The sequence below is a fragment of the Alosa sapidissima genome, chromosome 6 (assembly GCF_018492685.1).
Source record: "Alosa sapidissima isolate fAloSap1 chromosome 6, fAloSap1.pri, whole genome shotgun sequence".
NCBI lineage: Eukaryota > Metazoa > Chordata > Actinopteri > Clupeiformes > Clupeidae > Alosa > Alosa sapidissima.
Window position 1 is genome coordinate 5,763,358 of NC_055962.1, and position 24,479 is coordinate 5,787,836.

General features: G+C 41.3%; 1 protein-coding gene and 1 long non-coding RNA gene across 10 annotated transcripts in view; one reads left to right on the forward strand and one right to left on the reverse strand.

Moving 5' to 3' along the window:
• Positions 1-24,479, reverse strand: part of LOC121711130 (ankyrin repeat and SOCS box protein 2-like) — a 71,646-nt gene that overhangs the window by 38,412 nt on the left and 8,755 nt on the right. For 8 of the 9 annotated variants that reach the window (XM_042094460.1, XM_042094455.1, XM_042094456.1 and 5 more), the window contains 4 exons: positions 19,931-20,102; positions 19,207-19,774; positions 5,082-5,235; positions 4,070-4,727 (listed from right to left, as the gene is read on the reverse strand). The exons of the other annotated variant lie outside the window; for it this stretch is intronic. In XM_042094460.1, coding sequence (XP_041950394.1) covers positions 4,561-4,727; positions 5,082-5,235; positions 19,207-19,774; positions 19,931-20,102 — 1,061 coding nt within the window. In that variant the 3' untranslated portion in view covers positions 4,070-4,560. Of the gene's footprint in view, positions 1-4,069; positions 4,728-5,081; positions 5,236-19,206; positions 19,775-19,930; positions 20,103-24,479 lie in introns of those variants that run through there. 9 annotated transcript variants of the gene reach the window in all.
• LOC121711155 lies at positions 15,691-24,134 on the forward strand. Its single transcript, XR_006032265.1, has 3 exons — positions 15,691-15,822; positions 16,289-16,294; positions 24,124-24,134. It is a non-coding gene; the product is annotated as an uncharacterized LOC121711155 (long non-coding RNA).

The following is a 24,479-nucleotide window of genomic DNA, read 5'->3' on the forward strand; positions in this document are numbered from 1 at the left end:
AGGGGGGTTGTTGTTGATCAAACTTTACCAAATACCTTTATGACACATAAGATAACTAGCTCTAAAATGATGGCTGAAGTGACATCACCTAACACAGTGGAGGCTTCTAGACCATTGTGTTGTCCAGTCAATCATGTGCGTTTTAAGCACAGTCTGCCATGACAAACTTGTCTTTTGAGAGAATGTCTGGGTTTCAGTCTTTATGAACTAAGTGTAACGAAGTGAAAGGGCTGATGCATCAGGCTAGTACACATTTGTAGTGACTCAAAAACCCTGACGAGCATCGCAGTTAAACAAATGATGTAATGTTAGGAAAAGCACCACCATACACACCGTAAATTCTGTTAATTTAATTCTGTTAATTTAATACCGTTAACGTAATTCTGGTATTTGCACAACTTATGTCACAGTAAAAGTTAATTATGTCATGTAAGGGACAGGGGAGCATGAAGACATGAGAGGATCTGACAATGCTGAGTAGCCTACAGTTCTCCATTTCGGTACCACGGGAGGTACTTTCATGTTGAACTCACGTAGCATTAGATTGAGCCAACTTGCTGCCTAAGCCTAACATTGCGTCTATCTTTAAAGATGAGTTGTATGTTGTAATACATTCGTCAGTTGTTTAATCATAGTAGGATCGAAATAACATGTGTGATTCTACCCTATCTGACATGTAATTTTGGTTTAAACAGGCAAGCATTAGCGTTAGCCTTCAAACAGCAACACAAAACTAGCTTCGACTAGTTTAAGGTACTTTAGCATGGAACAGTGTTTGACAACAGGAAGCAACAAGGCACAATAACATGAGAAATAATTACTTACCTGAAACAAAATGGGCAGAACAAATCCGGACATTCTCCAGGTTCTTCCCATGTAAATTTAGTTTTAATCTTGCCAGCCACAATCGTCTCCGCTCCTCACTCAAGGCAAGAGTTTGCTCTCCTTGACACTGCACTACTTTAGGTAGTCTGTAAAATTGGACATGTTTGTCCCTGTCATTTCGATGGTGGCAACCTTGCACACGGCAGTATTGTACCATTTTAGACCTAGACCGACACACACAAAAAAAACCCGAAAACAAATAGAAATCGTGGTAAAAAAAAAATCAGGTTCGTCTTGATTCGCCTCAGCTCTCATATACCCTCAGACTTCGAGAGGCTGTACCCTCAGGATGGATCCCGCTGCTTTATGACGTTGTGTGGGAACACCTAATACATTGTAGGGGAAACACTGCCATATATGGACCCTTTCAAGAGAGTTCCATTATCAGCATCATAGTTGGCCCCACAAGACTTCCGTTTTAACATTCCATATGTTATCTTAATGCAGAGGAAGTAGATTGGAGCCCAAATAGAACGTTCAAGCATTGTTTTTGTTTACCTTGTTGAAAGGGTCTAAATATATTATACAACAATTGATGAATTATACAACAATTGGGTTCTATGGAACTATTTATTTGTTTCTGATTGGCTGAGAGACGTTCCATGAGTTGGAATATCCCTGGACATTTTAACTCAGACTTTGCACAGCTAATAATAAATCACTCCGCGATACAATGCAAAGATTTGACACAATGTTCTCATCCCAGCTCTCCACTATTTCAAGCAATGGGTTACTCCTTAGCAAACCATAACGAAACAGTGCTTCACCACATCTGTGGATTAAGCCACACAGTCAACTCAATGTAAGTAAGATAAACGAGGATGCTAATTGTTCTCAGCATTGCCAGCATTGTGTATAATATGATTGTCACTTGGAGGAGACTAACGTTAGCATAATTAGCTAACCGCTGCTAACGTGCTAGCATCGTCGCGTTAGGCTGTGCACAGTAGTGTAACATTTATTCACCATAAATAAATAAAGTTGAGTGGTTCTGCAATGTAGACTATGTTTCCGTTTTTTTGCAGTACCATGTCCCTTACATGACATGGCCCAGTGTCCTTGTAACATGCATTCAGCAAACCTAGATATGAATGTGATTTCAGCCCGACTTTCAACATTTCTTTCACGAAGACACGTAAACCACAAAGACCCGTAATGAGGGATCTGGAATGTTGGTTACCTAGCAACCAAGACGCTGTCTATTGAAAAGGGAACTATTTTTGATGCGTAAGAACGATGTCGAAATTAACATGTTTAAACAATAATGGGGTGTTTTCAGATTATTTAGTTTGTGGTAGAATTGTTGTATAAAAGCAATATAGCACTTGTGATCGTGGGCAACAGCAGCCGTGGGAATATCCATGACCAATCCCACTCTCACTCACGCTATATTGCTTAATAATATCTCACTTAGACATGCATACATAACACTAACACACGCGGACCCCATACCGACATACTTTGGCCCAGGATGAATTAGGGGTTTGCACGGCGTGTCATCAGATCTGGCTCTCTATTTGCAATGGACAGGATAGCCCACTGAGCCTCTCCTGCCCCATGCTGCTCCTTAGGTAGGTCTTAATAAGTTTAAGTTTGGAAAAAGATCGCTCAGCTGTTGCCACAGTCACAGGCAATGTCAGAAACAACATGAGAGCAGTACACACTTCCCCGAATGTGGATGTTACACTGTGAAGTTGTTACCACCAGCCACTGTCATAATCTTTTTTGGCAAGTTGAAAAATAGATGACTTCTGTGAATGTTATGTCTCCCCAAGTGATTTAAAACTAAACAAATGTCAATGACTTATTTTGTTTGCTTTCTTGCAACATTGACATGATTAGGCTATGCATTTGATTTAAAAGTTCAGGCTGCCAGTCGAGGCAAAAGCCAAATGTCCAACAACAGTTGCAGACTCTACTGTATGTTGCAGACTCGAACCACAATACCCAAGGGATGTGCGCTTCTATCGGAAGTTTAACTTGCATTGGCTTCATTTCATCTGCCTGCAAATGTAGCCTAGGCTTAACAAGCTGCAAATTCACACTGGGTGCAGCAAAAATCCCAGCTATCCACACGTTTCCTACATACCATGTCTACTTAATTAATAGTCATTTTCGTTGGATAGCCTATTGCGTAATAGGCCTACAACCTGTCCAAATATAGTATTTAGGGATCATTATTTGTGAAGCCTAAAGTGACACAATATTGATTTGCATAGTTTATTATCACATATGAACATCACATTAAATAACCTAGGACTTCAGAGACAGGGCAAACTTTACCACCATTCCCAAAATGTTATCCCAACCAATTAAATGAATTTGCCCTTATAACGAGGTGAAGCGCGTTCCCGAACAACTTCTTTTCCTCTGAGGGAATGGCCAATCTTCATCAACGACATACCGTTGTACCTTATGTTGTCTCCGTCTGTAACGTGGAATCTAATAGGCTAATTCTAGCTGGTGCCGGAAACGAACACCCATGAAAAGCCATTTTCGTAAAGATGGCTGCGGTCAATTTCATGCTTTTTTGGCTGAAGTAGCTAGCCTAGCATGGGCCATTGAAATGAATGGGGGCGGGACTTAGTCACTCTCTCCAGTTATAATACCTCCATGGGTGAACCGCACCTGAGCAAGCACACTTCACAGTTCCTCGGAAATGCATTCTAGTTATTATTAGTTAAATTATTATTACAGTGTGTCTCCTGGGTAACATAGGTACACCTGATAATTTTTTCAGAATTTTTTGAGACCTAACTGCGTGGACCCTGGTTGAATTGACGTGGAATGACCCAACTGAAATTCAGTGAAAATGTACCACAGTGCTGTAAAATGTACTGAAAAACATTTAACTGATACTTAGCAAAACAGTACAAATACTAAAATAATTGTATGTATTTACCAAAATAAGACAATTAAAGAAACAGTTCATACAGAATAAAAGGCCTTTGGGGTCCCAAACTTTCAAGACATAAGAACAGTCATGGCCCTTTCATCTACCTTGATGTCAGTTTTGACTATTAGAGTGCAAGTTTCGCAGCAACATGGAAGTGATAAATTGAAGGTAGCCTACATCAAGGTGTGGACTCTGAGAAAGGATAATGTATTGTTCGCCGGTCAGTATTGGAAGTCCCGACCTGGCGAACAGGATAATGACGCACAGTGAAGCATGAAAGGGCAAAAGTTTAAGGGAAAAAAACTTTAAAATGTAAAGTACATTTAAAAAAGAATAGTTACAAGACATAAAAGACATATAATAGAATAAATCAGAGAAAATAACAACTTCCTATTACTGGAACACAATCAGCCAAGTTAACCTTTTCTTGCATTTAACTTTTCTTCCATTTAACTAACCAGCTAACCCAAAAATCCTTGGCCATTAGACAGTTTCTCGACAGGTTATTAGTACTGTGGCAAACCTCTGTCCACCTTTATCTATCAGCACATAACCAGCAGTCCCTTTTATACAATTCACTGATTTTAGTAATCTCTGAACTTCTCACTAGCAGTTAGCTATAAACGTAAACACAGTAGAGCAGAAGACAGAGCTCTGATCCAACAATCAAACATGGGAAAGGTCAGAGTTCGGGAAAGTTGTGGACAATCAAGCTTTTGTTGGTTAGATTATTGACTGACAAAGACAGCGCTTAAGTTAAGAGACACACACATACACACTCAATCAAAAAAGTAAGAATAAAGATTCTCAGATTCTCCGTTGTCGTAGAACAAGTACTTGATGAGTCGTCCAGGCAGAGGAAGGCTGGACATTCTCCTCAGTCTCTGCCATCCGACCAGCTGGCGGATCCTCAGTCGGCACAGATGCATCAGGCAGAAGGATGGCTCTGAAAGGACATTTTAAGATCACCTGGCCTCATTTACCAATATCTTCCTAATAATTTTCTTAAATTTGCTCTTAAGAAGGTCCTATGAAAACTCTTAAGCAGATTCACAAAAAGTGTTCTGGGATTCAGCATGATAAAAACAACACACATGATAATTGCAACACACAATAGAAGTAAAACTCCAGTAGAAGTGAGTTGATATCCAATCAGGATATGTCTACATCATTTAAATTTTTTTGATGTATGCAACAAGCTCTGTGACACCTTAGCAGTCACTTTTACACCATATTTTTTTGAGTGACAATTGTCGCCTGGACTATAAAAAGTATCTGAAAGTTAACTCATTGTACTCACTTGATTTTTCTTTGATGTACACCCACTCCTTGTTGCTCTCAAGAAGTTCTGTGATTCTAGAACACAGTTTCACAGGACCAGTGTAATCAAGGAGACGGTCAAGTATAGGTCCTGCCCAATAGATGTAAAGGGGATCCGCTATAATCTCACAGAACTGTACAGAAAGGATAAAACATCAGTTAGGAAGAACTAAAATCCACTCATTCACCCAAATACAATAAACCACTAAAGATTTGCTCACTGGCCAGTCACAGGTACACCTGTTGAACTGCTCATTAGCACAAATATCTAATTAGCCAATCACACGGCTGCAACTCAATGCATTTAGGCATGTGCTGAAGTTCAAACTGAGCATCAGAATTGGGAAGCAAGGGGATTTGAGTGATTTTGAACCTGGTGTGGTTGTACCAGGCGGGCTGGTCTGAGTATTTCAGAAACACCTGATCTACTGCGATTTTAACACACACAATCTTTAGGGTTCACAAAGAATGGTCCGAAGAAGAGAAAATATCCAGTAAGCAGCAGTTCTGTGGGTGAAAATGCCTTGTTCAGGTTGGCCGTGGGTCCTTAAAAAGTCTTAAAGTCTTAATCACTTTTCCTAAAAATAACGTCTTAAAAAGTATAAAGTCGTCATAAATTTCGATTGGATGGAAGGCTACAAGGTAATGACATTTAATAGAACAAAGTTGATTCTTGCGACTTCCATAAAAAGGAGCAAAGACTGGATATTACACTGTCTAGCATTTTTGTATAGTCAGATTTGAAAATAACGTGGCAAAAAATATTGTAGCCTAATTATTCCTCCTGTTTAACAAATATCTCCAAATCAGTGATTTACACCTATCTGTTCCGCCGTTTACCATACACAAAAATTGGTATTGCATTTCCTGAATCCTTACATTTAGACATACAGACAAATTTTGTTAAAGAGCCTAAATATTTTCTCCATTTGCCTACTAGTGTATGATGCTTGTGTGATCACAAAACAATGGCATCCATATAATTGCTGATGCTGAGTAAAGCAATAAAACTATTGTAGTTATATTTTACATTAGTAAAGCAGTCCTCTGAAGGGCTCACAAACTTTGACTGCTTCGAAGTGCATACACCAATATAGCATAACAATAATAATTGTGATAATGATAATCGTAATGATAATTTTATGTACCCATATAGATAGATTTCCTTAGACAATAACTCAAATAACCACTTGTTACAACCAAGGTATGAAGGGGAGGATTGGGACACTTCATTTTACCAGGAAATTAAAGTTTCAGCGGGGGGTCATTAAAGTAGCCTACATCACATGCCTACTACTACACTATCTGTAATAGAGACAGGTAAGGAGGGTAATGGGAATAATGTGAATGTGTCTTTACAGGATAGGAGTTAATATAGGAATAGCCTTACCTGAGCTAATTAAAAAAAAAAAAACCTAGATGTACCGCATAGCGGTACAAAATATGACCGCCGCTCAGTCCTGTACATCCATTTCTGCGAAAATAAATCATATTAATGAATTTGTCTCCATCTTCTACTCCATCCCCCACTTTTGAAACTTTTGTGTATGCTTGTTTGGAATGTGTGTTTGCGGGCCGCACACAAAGTAGCCTACTGGTGCTGCAAAGGTGAATAGATTTGTAGCACTTGCCAAAACATTTGTAGCATTGTTATAAAACCTTTAAAATATCTAAACAATCACAAGTAGGGCAGTTCATCACAGTCCATCCATTGCAACTGGACTGATGAAAGGTACACCTGTAGGCTACATTGTATTTGGGAAAAGCAGAAGGTAGCAGCATAATGTATTTATTTATTTATTATTATTAAACAAAACAATCCCTGTTAGTTCCATGCAGTTTTCAACAGCTATCAAGAAGAGAGGTCATGTCATGGATTTTTGTGAATGTTTCTTCTTCTACATATGCATACGTTTAGTCTAGTTTAATCTAGTTCATATGATATTCAGCTTTATTGTCAATGTACAAATTAAATACCAGTAGTCTAAAACAAACAAAATGCCGTTTTACCCAGTGGTGCAAATAACTGACATGTCCAAAAGGGCCTTCATGAAATGCGTTGCTAGACTGTTCATACACATTTTAACGGGCCAAGTTGAAGAGCTACTGTCCGTTATTGTTTGTGCAAATAATATGCTGATTCATGTTCCCTTGCATTTTGCAACTATGAGGTCCATGGTTAGTCTGGCTTTCGCCAGACCAAGCTCAATCTTTTAAGAAATCGAAAAGGAATCGCGGGCAGATCAGGCTGAGTTCACCCAGCCTAGTCCATGGTAGGCGCCCGATAGAAATATTGTTTAATTTCGCGATTGAGATATCCACCCACTGGCGCCCCCCCTGCGACGTGTTCGCCCCCGGTTTCAGAGCTATTCTATATGCAAAAATGCATAGAGGGAGTTATGACAAAACCGTGACTGTTAACAAACTATAAGCTATATAAGGTAGGCCCTATTACACAACATAAATTGTCACTAGGCTATGCTGGCGACCCAAATAAAATCTCCTTTGGGAACCAATAGCTTACAGTATCAAACGGACTTAAGCTGCCACCTCCTGGCGAAAAGTTAATAGTTTTGCATATCAGTAGTAGGCCTAGTAGCCTACATTTCACGCAGCTGTGTGAATCACGGAAAGCGCTCTAAATGGAACCCAACCCACTGTACAGTAGCTCAAGGTCTGTGGCTAAAGCAGCCATAATGAAAGCGTTATCATTGTTTGGATACTTCACACACACGTGTTTTTTAATCACATAGACTACTACTACCAAGCTGGAATCAAAGCACATCAACTCCCCTCTCACACCCTAAACACACACTTCGAACAAACAAAAAATGTCTAGCCATAGGCAAAACTGTATTGGACCGGTGTAACGTTGGTACTATATCATCCATCGCAAAGAATGATTTTTGTAGCACGTGCAACAGATATGTGTAGGTACAGCCCTGCCCTGTATACATCTCTCAACGTGCGCTTTAAAACATTTGGTTTAAATGGAGATCACGGGTGCGTTAATAAATCTACATTGCGGCGAGTTGACACAAATTATTCATTTTGACGAATTTATGTAGTTTCAGTCCAAGTTACTTTACTTTGAGCCATGCTCTTCCTTACTTGAATCACCTTTGAAAATAGAGGATTGAAGTAGCCTATATGGGTGTTTGGGAATGAACGTTGACTCAGATGCTTTTTGAGACTTTGAGCTAAATGTCCCTGCCCGGTGTTTAGGATGCATCATAGACAGGTTATCTTTCAGGTAGCCTATATTTTCCATTAGAAAACCATCACGTAGTGAACGTGTTGTGGCTAACTCACTTAGCTCCTGTTAGTAGCCTAGGTTATGGTCATAAGCAAATGAGATGACAGTCGAAAGATGCAATTAGTGCTGTTATCAATTTTCTTGGTAGCCTATAACCGCATTTATGGTTTTCTACAAATACATCAATAATCAAATTGGCCTCCATCACTCAACCAATGCTAACGGTAACATTATTTTACCTCTAGGCTATTGATATAACTTAAGATTAACGTAGCCTACCTGCAGTAAAAACCAAGCACGTCCGATAAACATTCTCAGATTTATTTCCGCTTCAAGAAGAAATGGGGATTACATGTCATGCAGAAATCATCCTACCCTTATTAGACGTTCTCTGCGGTAAACTACAGTCTTGTCCACTTTAGATTAACTTCCAACAACATTACGTCTCACTGCAACGATGCGCCATCTGGTGGACAAACGACTATGTGACGCCAATACTGGAAATGCAGCCAAATTATTATGATAAATATTTGGTTTTCCTTTAATCCTACTGAATTTGTAATTATGTATTGGCCGTTGTAATTGCCGATACTGATGGTATGTGCGTGCCTGTGTGTGTGTATATGTGTGCACCACCATCTACAGGCCAATGAGTGTACAGTCACTAAATGTACACATAACTTAATTTTTTAGACCCCCCCCCCCCCCATGGATGAAATTCTACGAAACTTGGCATACCCCCAGAGAATGTCAGGTTAATCATACACATAAAATTTGGTGCAGTTCTGAACATCTTAACTGAAGAGAGGGGCGATAAAGCAGAATGATATTGCATTTTCATTTTTTACCAGGGGGGTGCAAATCACAAATGAGTGATTATGGACTAGGTTGATGTGGGCCCTTGAGACCAACATACCATAAAAATGTCTTCATCCTCGGTGCCACGGTTCAGGTAGTTATTTAAGAAAAACTGCATTTTTTAGGTTTCGGGGGGCCCAGCGCGGGGCGCGGGGGGTGGGGGGGGGGAGTGGCCCCTGGGGACCAAACAAAATTTTCTCCGTAAAAGTCTAGTGGGGCTACATACCCACCCAATTTAATGTGCCCCGGTGGTTCGGTGTCCCGGGTATCATTGACCAAAAAATTCAGGAAGTAGATGACGGGGGGGGAAAAAAAAAAAAAAAAACTTTGACAATCCCTATATGACCGCTTCGCTAGTGGCGGTCATAATAATAATCACCCTGTTGCTAGCAATGGAATCATGTAATGATCAGTTTTTAGTTTGACAATTTTGATTGTTCTTGCACGAGAATTTTGTCAAACTGGTAGCTATGCATCAGAGTGGAATCTGTAAATAATTTCATTCAGGAGAAAAAAAAATATCACTTGAATACTTTTCAAGTGATATTTTATTTCTGCACAAAGCACAGCCTACCCTACCTGAGCTAGGCAAAATAGCTACCACATAACAGTGACAAGCCCTGTAAATGCGCACTTTCTCTCCTGTGTGTCTGCCGAATTTCAATGCTCCTCTAGTTCTCTCAACAGGGCTACTTGCTCACTGAAACTGAACGTTTGGTTCAGTTTCACATCTAATGGGGGATATTTTCTTGGTACACTTGGTACACTTTGGGCCTCTCAGTTTTGAGCATCTTTAAATGCCACAGCCCAGAGCCATAGAAAGGGGGAATTGCGACACTGATTGATGTCGCCGCCATGTAATCAAAAAGTTCCAAAAAACCTGAATCATCTCAAACTGGTTTGTTGAACTAGACAGTGTTTTAGCTATACTCAAAAGGCCTCCACAGCCACAGATCTCTGACAAATCTGCAGCAACTGCATTATGCTATCATGCTCGATATGGACTCTAATCTCTGAGGAATGTTTTCAGCACTCAGAAGGCAAAACGCAGTACTAAGAAGGTGTACCTAATAAAGTGGACAGTGAGTGTACAGTGCTTACCACAATTATTGACTCATTATTCAATAATTATTATTGAATTATGGACCTGATAAATATCAGTAAAAAGGGTCATAAAAGATCATCATTTTCATCTTGCATGAACCAAAAGGAGTAAAATCCTTAGTCTTTTATGACATTTAATTACAGATGCAAGTGTATGGAGTCTTCTAAATGCTACTGATACTTTGCTTGTAATCATACTCTAGAGTAAACTCAGAACTTAACTTTTTGCCAATGCTCAAGGTGGTTTTGGCCTGCATGGGATGATTATTTTTAGTATAATTTCATGCCTGCTGTTGACTATGGTGTTGTGGGACATTTGACTCTGACAACCAAAAATGAGTCAACGTTTGATCTTACAGCAAGACAGTGTAAGTTTACTGAATATAAAATCAAGCTTCGGTCATGTCTGTCTCAGTTACCTCATCTAAAACCACTGTGAAAACCTTTGGGATGTGCAAACAGTGAGACTGCACAACGAAGTAAATAGCACACATCACTACCTACACTAGTATGAATAGCATCCACTTCTAATTATACACTGGTACAAATAGCATACCGTATTTTCTGGACTATAAGTCGCACTTTTTTTCATAGTTTGGCTGGTCCTGCGACTTATAGTCAGGTGCGACTTATATATGAAAAAATATATAATTGCACATTGATTAATTAATTGATTTTAAATGTTAATGTATATTAACTGACATGAACCCTACATGAAAAATTACTGTCTACAGCCTCGAGAGAGCGCTCTCAAATGCACAAGTCTCAAGTGCACTTTCAGCCAGAGAAAGCCAGTATAATTTTGTTTCAATTTTAACTCATAAAAGAGCTCTTCTTAATATTTTATATTGTTGGTTGGTTAAATAGTGTTGCCAATTAAAAGTCATTGTCCTACACCATGAGTCTCCAACACATTGCTCTCAAGCTACCAGTCGCATGCCGCCCCCTTCTAAGCTAGAGGCTGAAGCAGTAACCTACATTTAAACACAATTGTTGCTGCCATGCATCAGCCTACGAATTTTATATAAAAAAGTAAATCATGCATAATTTAAAAATAACTAAATTTAGCCTATCTTAGACCTCTTTGGCTATACGGAATAAGGTTTCCCTTGCAGCACAGCCCACATTCCATGAATGAATGAAAGCGGATGCCTTATCTCGCAATAAGCGGATGGAAATCCTGCCACTCTTTCATACATGAAACTTAATAATGAACCATTTAATACCCCACAGTGGTCATCAGTCCCGATATTTAGCAATATAATCAAACAGTCCAAACGTAAATAAAATCTCGAATTGAACATCTTTTGCTTTTGATAGCCTACGGTATGCCACTCCAAACGAAAAGTAGGCCTATGTCTCACAATAAAACGCAAGAAATAGAGGCCTATAGCTGAGTCGAATACAAGGTGTTGTGAAAAATAAAGGTGCTGTGCTTTGCGCAACCTAAATAAAAGACGCCAGACATAATTTGAGGATTTATGATAGTCTGTCTCCTAACCACATAACTTTCAGTGTCCCGCCGGCGGGACGGTTACCCCCCTCCCCCACCTCCCCCCAACATTCTAAATCAATTGTATGCACCATATTGCTATGTAGCATAGTCATGGTATACACCATTTCAAAGCTTTGACTCTTGGGAATCCAAAAATGACAACTTTTTTCATGTACAATCTGTATAGTGCTTTACATTCTCAGATTAATCTTCTTATGTCTCAATTAAATTTGATCCAAAATGCCCCCCTCCCCCCCTTCCGCTTTTGGTGCTACCCTGACTTCTGGCTGCAGTGTAGCTGCAGCACAATAAGTAGATGCAACATATTGGGTACTGAAATATTCACAAAAATCCATAGAAATTGAATCTTCATGTTGTGTTATCCAATATTAGTTGTACAGATGTATAGTCTATCTTATACACACTCATTGAACCAACAAAGTAAATGCAAAAATAGAGACATTTTTGTAATCATTCCATATTTAGTGTAGTCATTCCATATCAGAACCCCTGAAGTATAATCCAAATACAAGCATGAAACCTCAAAGTGTTACCTTTCATTTGAGACCAGGATTATGCTTCTACACAAAGGGGTTCATGTGCAGTAAGCATTTGATTGTCAGTATGCATTTTGGATAACAAAAAGTCCTATGGGGAGTATCCATAGGCATTTTACAAAACGCATGGGCATACCTTGGCAAATAATAGTCTAAAGCACTCATATTTTCATTCTATATTGATCTACTTTTGCACACAACTTCACAAGACCTGGTGCTAGGGCTCAGTTGTGTTTCTAAGGGATATCAAGAGACCTAGAGGGCTGAAATGTGGTCAGTTCAGAGATGCTTGTAATCCGGCAGAAAGAAAAAACTATATTCTAGCCTCTGTAACTCTTTGTGAGTACATCCCACATTTATTGTGACTGTTTCCTACGAAAACTAGAGGTTCTCGGCTTTCTATAGAGGTCCAACATTTGATAGTAGGCCCCAGAAGAGGTGGGAACAATGCCCTTGTAAATAGGCACAGTGCAATTTCAGGCAAAAACTTGAAATTCTTTTTGAGAGTAAACATTCCTCACCCATTATCTAGACATGCATGAAAACATTTGAAAACAAAACTCACTGCCATGTAATATTTGATGGCTGTTTTGCTACTAATTATCTTTCACGTAATGAATACGCACAGAAAGTGAAAGTAGGCCTACTATGCGCTCCGTGTCTGTAGCTGTCTGTTCACGTCTGGAATCGATTATAACGTTCCTCAAATGGAGAACACATCCATGTTCTCTCACGTTATAGGCTGTCATGCTTCTGTGTTTGAAAAATTCCTGACGGTTCCTGATCGCTAAACGTTTGTTTTCCTTTCCTGTCGATAGCAGTTGATGTAGAAGCACCTATAGGCTATAATTTGACTTCAGCGGTGACAAATCTTGCAGAGAGAGAGAGAGAGAGAGACAGAGCACGCAACAAGAGAGGGGCACCCCCAAAGTGAGTCAGAGTTGGTCTGGCCAGTGAATAGTCCCGCATTCACGCCGCTCCATTATTATGACCGCCGCGCAGCGAAGCGGCGGTCATATAGGTTTAGTCAGATTTTTTTTTTTTTTTCTTTTTTTTTTTCTTTTTTTTTTTTCGCATGCCCAAATTTCCGTCAATGATTCCCGGGACACTGAAAGCCCGGGGTACACGAAACTTGGTGGACATGTAACCCCACATGGATAGCATGGAACCATCGTTTTTCGTTTTGATCTGTAGCCCCCCCGCTGAATTGGACCCCCTGAAAGGAGGGTAGGGCAGACACAGTTTTCTGTGAATATCTCGAAAACCGTAGGGTTTTGGAGGACCATTTTTTTTTTGTATGTTGATCTCAAGGGGCCATGTCAACCCATTCCATAACCACTCATTTCATGTATAGCACCACCTAGTTAAACACAAAAAAGTAAAAATGAGGTGGTGTAATTGAAGGTATCTGTGACCTAACATAGTCAAAACTGCACGAAATTGGAAGTGTAGGATCATTATGACACCCTCTGTATGCACGCCAAGTTTTGTGGAATTCCGTTCATGGGGGGCCACACAGTAAATTAATTTATGTTACTATACACCAACTGGCCTGTAGGTGGCCGGAGACAGTTTTCTGTGAATATCTCGAGAACCGTAGGGCCTAGGAGGTCCACCTTTTTTTTGTATGTTGGTCTTAAGGGGGCATGTCAACCCATCCCATTACCACTTATTTCATGTATAGCGCCACCTAGTTAAAAATTAAAAAGCAAAAAATTAGGTGTTTTCATCTCAATATCTCTGGCTGACAAGGTCAAAACTGCACGAAATTAAAAGTGTAGGATCATTATGACACCCTCTGAATGCATGCCAAGTTTTGTGTACTTTCGTTCATGGGGGGCCTTACAATAAAATAATTTATGTGTACATTTAGTGACGTACACCAACAAGGATTCCCGGGACACTGAAAGACCGGGGTACACAAAACTTGGTGGGCATGTACCCCCACATGGATAGCATGGAACCGTCATTTTTCGTTTTCATCTGCAGCCCCCCCGCTGGACTGGACCCCCCGAAAGGAGGGTAGGGCAGACACAGTTCTCTGTGAATCTTTTATGGTATGTTGGTCTCAAGGGCCCACATCAACCTGGCTCATAATCACTCATTTGTGATTTGCCCCCCCGGTAAAAAATGAAAATCAGTAGGATTAAAAGAAAGCCAAAATAAATATTCATCATCATCATCATGGCTGCATTTTCAGTATTGGCGAGAAGTAGTCGTTTGTCCACTAGATGGCGCATCGTTGCAGTGAGACGTAATTTTGTTGGAAGTTAAAAGTGGATTGGAAAAAACAATGGACGCTTCATACAAGGACTGTAATTTACCGCAGCGAACATCTAATAAGGATAGGACGATGTTCACATGAAGTGTAATTCCCATTTCTTCTTGAAGCCGAAATAAATCTGAGGATGTTTATCGGACATGCTTGGTTTTTACTGCAGGTACGTTAATCTTGTAATATCAATAAGGACCTAGGTAATGTTACCGTTAGCATTGGTTGAGTGATGGAGGCATTTGATTTATTGCATTTGTAGAAAACTATAAATGCGGTTATACCAAGCAAATGTATAGCAGCACTGTTTGTATCTTTCGACTGTCATTTATTGCACGTGCTACAAAATCATTCTGTGCAATGGAAGATTTACCAACGTTACACCGGTGTTGCACCAAATTCTGTGACCTGTCGAATTTTGTGACTCTAGAGGGCGCTGTTTTATTGGAGTCTATGAATGTACTGAGCTGTACTGACACACTGACAATTCTGGCACACAACTGGCAATTCTGTTATGTGTATAATTCTTCTAATAAACTTTGTACATTTTTGAAACATGGAACATTGACTGGGTGTGGGTGTATTATTCTAGAGTAGAGCTAAAGCCTACCCCTCACCACTCCTGTGAACAGATGGACTTCAGCAGGACAGGTCACATATTTTGATAGGCTACTGTCAAATTATGTCAAACTGCAGAAAAAAATGCTGTGGAGGTCACAAACTGCCTCCTTAAGTTTGTATATCAGTTTGAGGTGCCAAAAAGTAAATTAACAGACAATGACAAGGAGTTTGTCAATAATGTAAATAAAGTGTTTGCTGATGTCAATGACAATGTACAACATCAGTCCATTTCTGCAAACATAATTTGACAGTAGGCTTATCAACATATGTGACCTGTCCAGCTGAAGTCCACCTCTTCGCTGGAGTGGTGGGGTAGGCTTTAGCTCTACTCTATAGAGATAGTATAGAGAGGAAGATACACATGCAGGCCTGTGGAGTAATACACCCACACAATGTTCCATGTTTTAAAAATGTACAAAGTTTATTAGAAGAATTATACACATAACAGAATTGCCTCATCAGTGTGTCAGTACAGCTCAGTACATTCATAGACTCCAATAAAACAGCGCCCTCTAGAGTCACAAAATTCGACAGGTCACAGAATTTGGTGCAACACCGGTCTGATACAGTTTTGCCTATACATGCGTGAGACGGAGACGCCTGTTTATTTTGTTTTAAGTGCGTGCAGGGTGTGAGAGTGGAATCGATGTGCTTTGATTACAGCTTGGTAGTTGTAGTCTGTGAAATTAAAAAGCACGTGTGTGTGAAGTATCCAAACAATGACACCTTCATTTCATTATGGCTGCTTTAGCAAAACACCTTAAGCTACTGTGTAGTGGGTCCCATTTAGAAGTGGCTACTTCATTCGCGCTTTCCTTGACTCATGGAGCTGCGTGAATGTTATTACAACTTTTCGCCACGATATGACAGTTTAAGTCCGCTTGATACTGTAAGGCGTAAGCCATTGGTTTCCAAAGGAGATTTTATTTGTGTCGCCAGCATAGCCTATTGACAATTTATGTTGTAAATAGGCCTACCTTATAATCCTACCTGTAACTTAGGGAAGCTAACAGCTTTCTATTAGGATCTAGTTTGTTAGTTACCGTTTTTTCATAACTCCCTGATGCATTTTTGCATTTAGAATAGCCAGAGCGTGTATATCTCAATCGGAAAATTAAACAATATCGGGTGCCTATGGACTAGGCTGGGTGAACCCAGCCTGATCTGCCCGCTATTTATTTTTTGATTTCTTAAAAGATTGAGCTTGGTCTGATGAAAGCCAGACTAGCCATGGACTTCAGTTAAACAATGCAAGGGAACATGAATCAGCCTATATTTGCACTAACAATAACGGACAAAAGCTCTTCAACTTTGGCCCGTTAAAATGTGTATGAACAGTCTAGCGACGCATTTCATCAAGGCCCATTTGGACATGTCAGTTATTTGCACCACTGGTTAGATGTAAAACAGCATTTCGTTTCAGACTAGGCTACTGTTACTTAATTTGTGCATTAACAATAACGTTTCAGACTACTGTTACTTAATTTGTGCATTGACAATAAAGTATTACATGAACTAAAGATGACTAAAATCTTATGTAGAAGAAGAAACATTCACAAAAAATCCATCCATCCAAAAATGACCTTTGTTTTTGATAGCTGTTGAAAACGGCATGGAACTGACAGAGATGTTTTTGTTTAAAAATACATAAAAAATAAATAAATAAATAAATAACATTATGCTGATACCTTTTGCTTTTCCCAAATACAATGTAGCCTACAGGTGTAAGTGACCTTTCATCAATCCAGTTGCAATGGATGAACTGTGATGAACTGCCCTACTTGTGATTGTTTAGAGATTTTAAAGGTTTTATAACAATTCTACATCTTCTTTGGCTATTCTACAATCTATTCACCTTTTCAGCACCAGTAGGGTACTTTCTGTGCAGCCGCACACACACACTCAGGCATGCCAAACAAGCATACACAAAAGTTTCAAGAGTGGGGGATGGAGTAAAATATGGAGACAAATTGAAGTGTGATTTATTTTTGCGGAACGGATGTACAGGACTGAGCGGCGGTCATATTTTGTACCGCTATGCGGTACATCTAGTTAGATTAACGTCAGACAGCGCTGTAAAATGTGTGGGAATTTCTTGCATTATGATGGCTACAGTTGCGGGACTTTTATTATTATGCTCAATACCCTGCAATCCCGCGCTGAAATGTAGGCCCTGGTTTTAAATACGCATCTTTTTTCTCTCGCTCTCTCGGCCAGCCGAGGATTTGTTCTGCTGCCAGCTTATGCCAATATATCGTCCAAAATGCTTGATTGCATTGCATTCTCTACATTTTTAGCTAAATTTTCATGTACCACATCAGCATTTTTGTTCAGTGAATCTTTTGTAAATTGCTTTACAATTACCGTCGGGCATATAGGCCTATCGCCTGGCTTGCCTCAGCTTCGGTCACGTCTTTTTAAAACCGCATTTTTCTCTATCCTGAGCATTTAATCTGCTACCAGCTTGTGACTCCACATCGCCCAAAATGCTTTATTGCATTGCATTCTCCACATTTTTAGTTAAATTTTCATGTACCATATCAGTATTTTTGTTCAGTGAATCTTTTGTAAATTGCTTTACAATTACCATCGGGCCTGTAACAAAGGGCCGACTCTAGATCAGTCGTATTGCTTGCCTCCAACCAGCCAATCAGAGAGCACGCTGCCCTCCGGGACTTCAGAACGTTGTTAATACAGAGGAAGAAGAAAGTTCTCGAGAGAGCTGGCGTTAAGTGACTGAGTGTGCTGTTTAAATGATTGTTTGTTATAGTGTTTTAAGGTGTATTTTCTACTTGTGTGCGTTCAGTAACAAGTGAGTATCTGTATTATGTTTGGTGTATGTTATGTGTCAAGTTATTGAAGAAATATCGTATAAGCGTGAGGCACGCGATTCACACATGCATTTACCGCGAGTGCGTGTTTAGCGCGAGTGAAATGCTTATGCTGTAAGTGTGGACTTAGCCACACATAATGTTAGGACACATTCCATATGAATGTCGAATAGTACCATGTTTATTATTATGTATGCCTATGTGACTTGTTTACCATATTATGCTATACTTACCTGTTACACATTCATCAGTAGTGTTAATGTTAATGTGGTGAGGTCATGCTATGTTCAGCTAAGCTAGGTTGCTATTATAACATGTAGCAGACATGTATAGGCTATAGCTCATGTTGTAGCTTATGTTTATTTGTATCTAGCACATAGCTGATTATTGTCTCTCTTTCTATTATCTCCTGCAGAACCACACACACACACACACACACACACACACACTTACACACCCATACACATAGACCTGTTTATTGGGATTCAGCCATCTGTGGATTTCTGCAATAAACCCGTTGAAAGAACATTTTGGTGTGCACATTCTGACCGATTGTCCCTCAACGGCCACAGCTTTTAATTGACCTCAAGATCTAGTTAATGTCCATCAGAACAGGGCCTATTGGCCTATCCCTGGCTTGATTCGATAACGTCCTTTTAAAACTGCATATTTTTCTCTTGTGAGCATTTAATCTGCTGCCAGCCAGCTTGTGACTCTACATCGCCCAAAATGCTTGATTGCATTGTATTCTCCACATTTTAGATACACGTTGGTGTACCACATGGCATTTTCTTTCAGTGAATCTTTTGCAATTACCTTCCTGCCCTCCTCTTGGCTGCCGTCACTCATTAGTCTTCATTAACATGAATCTTTTTGACCTCAATAATCCAGTTACATAGTCTCTGGTTTTGGTTTTGGATTTTATGAAATACATTTCTAAATAAATGCGACTTATAGTCCAGTGCGACTTATATATGTTTTTTTCCTGTTCATGACGCATTATTTGACTGATGCGACTCAGGAGCGACTTATAGTCTGGAAAATACGGTACATTGATATTTGTACTGGGGTGAAAATAGCCTTTGCCAAAAAAGAAAATACTCTGTATAACCTGTGCAGCTTCGCTCTGAGGAATTTCATCAAGGTCCAGCTCATCCCTACTAGTAAGCCGGCTCTTAATTGGAGGATGTGGACTGCTTCCATAAACACATGAGAAACAGGCGTTGGCAAAACATCCATTGTCCAGCAGGAACTTCAAAATCAATGTGTGCTTCATACAAAAGAGCAGAGCTCCAGGAAAGGTAGTGGGGAGTGTTGGCACGCAGGCATTCACATTGGCACCATACTCCACCAGCAAAGACACCATCTCTAGATTTCCCTGTCTCACGGCTAAAAGAAGAGGGTTGAAAGCATCCAGATTGGGGTCAGCGCCTGCCTCCAGCAGCATTGAGGCTGTGTCTATGTTGCTGTTGCGTACAGTGAAGTGGAGGGCCGAGCAGCACCGGTCATCATAAATCTGGGAGTGGTCATACTTCAGCAAAGTGTTGACATCAAAGCCCGCATCGATGAGAATCTCCAAGACATCCTCTCGGTCATGTTCTGCTGCAAGGTGGAGCGGGCTAATGCCACTCTCTGGCACAATCACTCTGGCCGTTTTTGGAATCAATAAGGATACAATTCTGCTCAAAGATAGATTGAAAATTAGAAACATGCAAAGTTATGCTGTATTAGATTTGATAATTGACCATAAATATTTGGTTGCACTTAAAATGCACTGGTGTCAGAAAAAATGGTTTGATTGAAGCTATTCAAGTTCCAAATTCAACATTACCAACCTAGCATGTCCATTCTTTGAGGCGATGTGTAGAGGAGTTAGTCCTGCTTTGGTTGTTTTGTTCACATTTGCTCTTTTAGACAGAAGCAGCCTCACCACCTCTTCATGGCCATTCTTGGATGCTTCAAATAAAGGTGTTGCTCCATCTCTAGTTTGACAGTCAGTATAGGCTCCTTAGAAATGTAAATAAGAGAAGTTGTTATAATACATTTGAAAGTCAATTCCACTAGCCTGGATGCCATCCAAACGTAGCCCCACCCACAACATTTGAGGGTCGGGAAGTTCGGTCTGGACTTTTTCCCGTTGTGGACCAACTATGCCTGAACCAGAGTGGTTCGGACCAGAAAAACTCCTTTGTTCAGAGCTAAAATGTCCCAGTACCGGGTAATTTCCCCACCTCCCCCCAACATTCTAAATAAATTGTATGCACTATATTGCTATGTAGCATAGTAATGTTATACACCATTTCAAAGTGTATAACACACACAACAACTGCAGTGAGTTGGAAAAGAGAAAGCAAGAACACATAGGCTACTACTGGCCAATCCTCTCCAATTGTTTAGAATTGGACTCTGGGCGTTTGGGAACAGCTGAGGGAGGAGGCTACTTGAAACTGCGAGTTTCGGTCGGTGTGAGCGAACTTTCAGTTGAGAGTAATTAACACCCTTTTGAACAATCTAAGCTGTGCGAACGTCAGAGGGCGGTCTACGCTGATTCATCATTAGTGAGACACGAGGACAGCTGCATGCAATTCCTGTCAGAATAACAATAGAGGCTGTTGCTGAAGCGTCAGCCCTCCTTTCAGCCGTACTCGTTTAAGACGTACGCGGTCAAGACGAGCAAGTTTACCTGTGCAAGTTCACCGAGCACAGGCGCCGACAAAGGAAAAAATGTGCCATTCCACCATATCTGTAATCACCGGCCATCGCAGAAAACGGCATCATGCCAAAAGGAGCAGAAATCGCCTTAACCTCCAGCAACTTAAACGGTCCTTACCTACAGAAACCTCCTTCTCCATGGGCTTGTGGAACTGTCAATCCGCAGTCAACAAAACGGACTTCATAGCTGGCTATGCCAACTACCTTTCATTGGAACTCCTTGCTCTCACTGAGACTTGGATCAAACCAGAGAACACTGCCACCCCGGCTGCACTCTCCACTAACCTTACACTATCCCACACCCCTCGCCTATCTGGACGAGGAGGCGGGACGGGCCTGCTGATCCCCAACAAATGGAAATTCACCCCGCTACTGCCTTCAAACAAATATGTCTAATTCGAATTCCATGCCATCACAGTGATCGCCCCAGCAAAACTCTACGTGCTGGTCATCTACCGCCCTCCAGGCCAACTAGGTGACTTTATGGACGAACTTGACACTCTGCTGTCCTCCATCCCTGAGCATGAATGTCCGCTTCTTGTTCTCGGTGATATGAACATCCACTTAGATGCTCCAGGCTCAGCGGACTTTTTGGCCCTGATCCACTCCTTTGACCTCAAACTGGTTCAAAGCCCACCGACTCACAAAGCTGGCAAAGAGCTTGATCTTCACTCGGAACTGCAGCACAGACACCCTCATGGTGACGCCTCTCCATCTTTCTGACCACTTCTTCATCCAGTTCAACGTCAGCCTGACAGAACAGCCTCCGGCTCCTCAGCCGATGGTCACATTCCGCCGCAACATCCGGAACCTGTCTCCAACGCACTTCTCCTCTGTGGTTGCCTCCGGTCTACCTCCACTCAACACCTTCTCCTCTCTAGAGGTTAATGAGGCCACAGACTTGCTCTGCTCCACACTGACCTCGTGTCTAGACGAGCTGTGCCCTCTTACCACAAGGCCAGCTCGATCTAAACACTCTCATCCATGGCTAAATGATACCCTCCGATCGCAGCGCACCAAACTCAGAGCCGCGGAGAGGAAATGGCACAAATCCAAACTAACTGATGACCTCAAAAGCTACCAGACACTCCTGACCTCCTTCTCAGCCAGCATCACTGCTGCTAAGACGGCTTTCTACAATGACAAAATCAACAGCGCTACAGACACTCGAAAACTTTTCTCAACCTTCAAATCGCTACTCAACCCTCAGCTGCCTCCTCCTCCATCCAGCCTTACTGCAGATACCCTCGCCTCATTTTTTACAAACAAAGTGGCGGCAATCAGCAGTCAATTCTCTACATGCCCACTCAACGCATCTGACTCAGATACCGCACTCCTACAACCTCTAGGGTCTGCTGGAACATCTTTTTCAGCATTCACGCCTCTCTCTGAGAGTGAAGTATCTAGACTCCTGACATGCAGCCAGTCCTACCACATGCTCACTGGACCCTATACCTACGAGCCTACTTCAGTCCATCAGCCCGACCATCGCTCCAGCTATCACACATGTGATCAATGCCTCGCTAACCTCCGGCACATTTCCAACAGCGTTCAAAACGGCCCGGGTAACACCGTTACTTAAGAAAGCTTCTCTCAACCCTGCTCAAGTCGAGAACTACCGCCCTGTCTCACTCCTGCCTTTCCTATCCAAAGGCATTGAACGAGCAGTCTCCAAACAGGTCTCTGACTTCCTTTCACAGAACAACCTTCTGGATCCAAATCAGTCTGGGTTCAAAAGCGGCCACTCTACCGAAACGGCTCTGTTGTCTGTAACAGAAGCCTTAAAAGAAGCCAGGGCGACCGCTCGGTCATCAGTACTCATTCTGCTTGACTTATCGGCTGCCTTTGACACGATTAATCACCGCATCCTTCTCTCTATACTCGCTAACATGGGAATCTCCGGTTCTGCTCTCTCCTGGTTTGAATCCTACCTCACAGGACGCTCGTTTAACGTATCATGGCTTGGTCAGCTATCTGCACCTCACCATCTCACCACAGGGGTCCCCCAGGGCTCAGTGTTGGGCCCCCTTCTCTTTGCTATCTACACCACCTCCTTGGGACAGATTATCCGTTCGCATGGCTTCTCATACCACTGCTATGCAGACGACACACAGCTCTATCTGTCCTTTCCACCTGATGACCCCTTGGTTTCAGCACGGATCTCGGATTGCCTCTCAGACATAGCTACATGGATGAAGGCACACCACCTCCAGCTGAACCTCTCAAAGACTGAACTGCTGGTCCTCCCAGCTAAACCTACCATACATCACGACATCAACATCAAATCTGACTCCCTGTCTGTTTCACCTACCAGGACTGCAAAAAATCTAGGAGTTGTTCTCGACAACCAACTAAACTTCTCAGATCATGTTGCCTCAGTCTTGCCGTTTCGCACTCTACAACATACGGAAAATCAGGACTTACTTGACTCAAGATGCTACCCAACTTCTGGTTCAGGCAATAGTCATCTCACGACTCGACTACTGCAATGCCCTCCTGACAGGTCTCCCAGCCTGCGCAGTGAAACCACTTCAGATGATCCAGAACGCAGCGGTGCGCCTGGTCTACAACCAATCCAAAAGGGCACATGTTACCCCGCTGCTCATCCAGCTACACTGGCTACCTATGGCGGCCCGCATCAAATTCAAGGCTCTAACGCTTGCCTACAAAGTAGTCTCCGGTTCTGCTCCCACCTACTTGAATGCCCTCATACAGACATACGCTACCTCCAGACCGCTGCGCTCCTCAGACGAACGACGTCTAGCTCTACCACCGGTACGCTCAAGCCAATCCAAACTTTTCTCATCTGTTGTTCCTCGTTGGTGGAACACACTGCCAGCTCCTACAAGGGCAGAGACATCCTTCTCCATTTTCAGAAAACTCCTGAAGACCCAGCTCTTTAGAGAACATCTCCTCTCATAGCAACACTTACAACAAGTCTTACTGATCCTAGCACTCACCAGCCGTCTCAAACTGACAAGTAACTGTTAAAAACAGCACTCACTGATGCACTTATTCTTACTGTACTCTAATGTTTTTAAATTGTCCTAAAATTGATGAGAACTGCTCTAAAACTTAAACTATTTACTATGTTGTTAGTCGCTTTGGCTAAAAAGCGTCAGCCAAATGTAATGTAATGTAATGTAATGTAACCAAAGCTTTGACTCTTGGGAATCCAAAAATGCTTTTTTCATGTACAATCTGTATAGTGCTTTACATTCTCAGATTAATCTTATTATGTCTCAATTAAATTTGATCCAAAATGCCCCCCCTCCCCCTCCTCCGCTTTTGGTGCTACCCTGACCTCTGGCTGCAGTGTAGCTGCAGCACAATAAGTAGATGCAACATATTGGGTACTGAAATATTCACAAGAATCCATAGAAATTGAATCTTCATGTTGTATTATCCAATATTAGTTGTACAGATGTATAGTTTATCTTATACACAACCATTGAACAAACAAAGTAAATGCAAAAATAGAGACCTTTTTGTAATTATTCCATAGTTTGTGTAGTCAGTCTATATCAGAACACCTGACATACAATCTAAATAGTCCACAAGAAACCTCAAAGTGTTACCTTTCATTTGAGACCAGGATTATGCTTCTACACCAAGAGGTTGCCACACAGTAAGCCTTTTATTGTCAGTATGCATTTTGGGAACCCAAAAGTC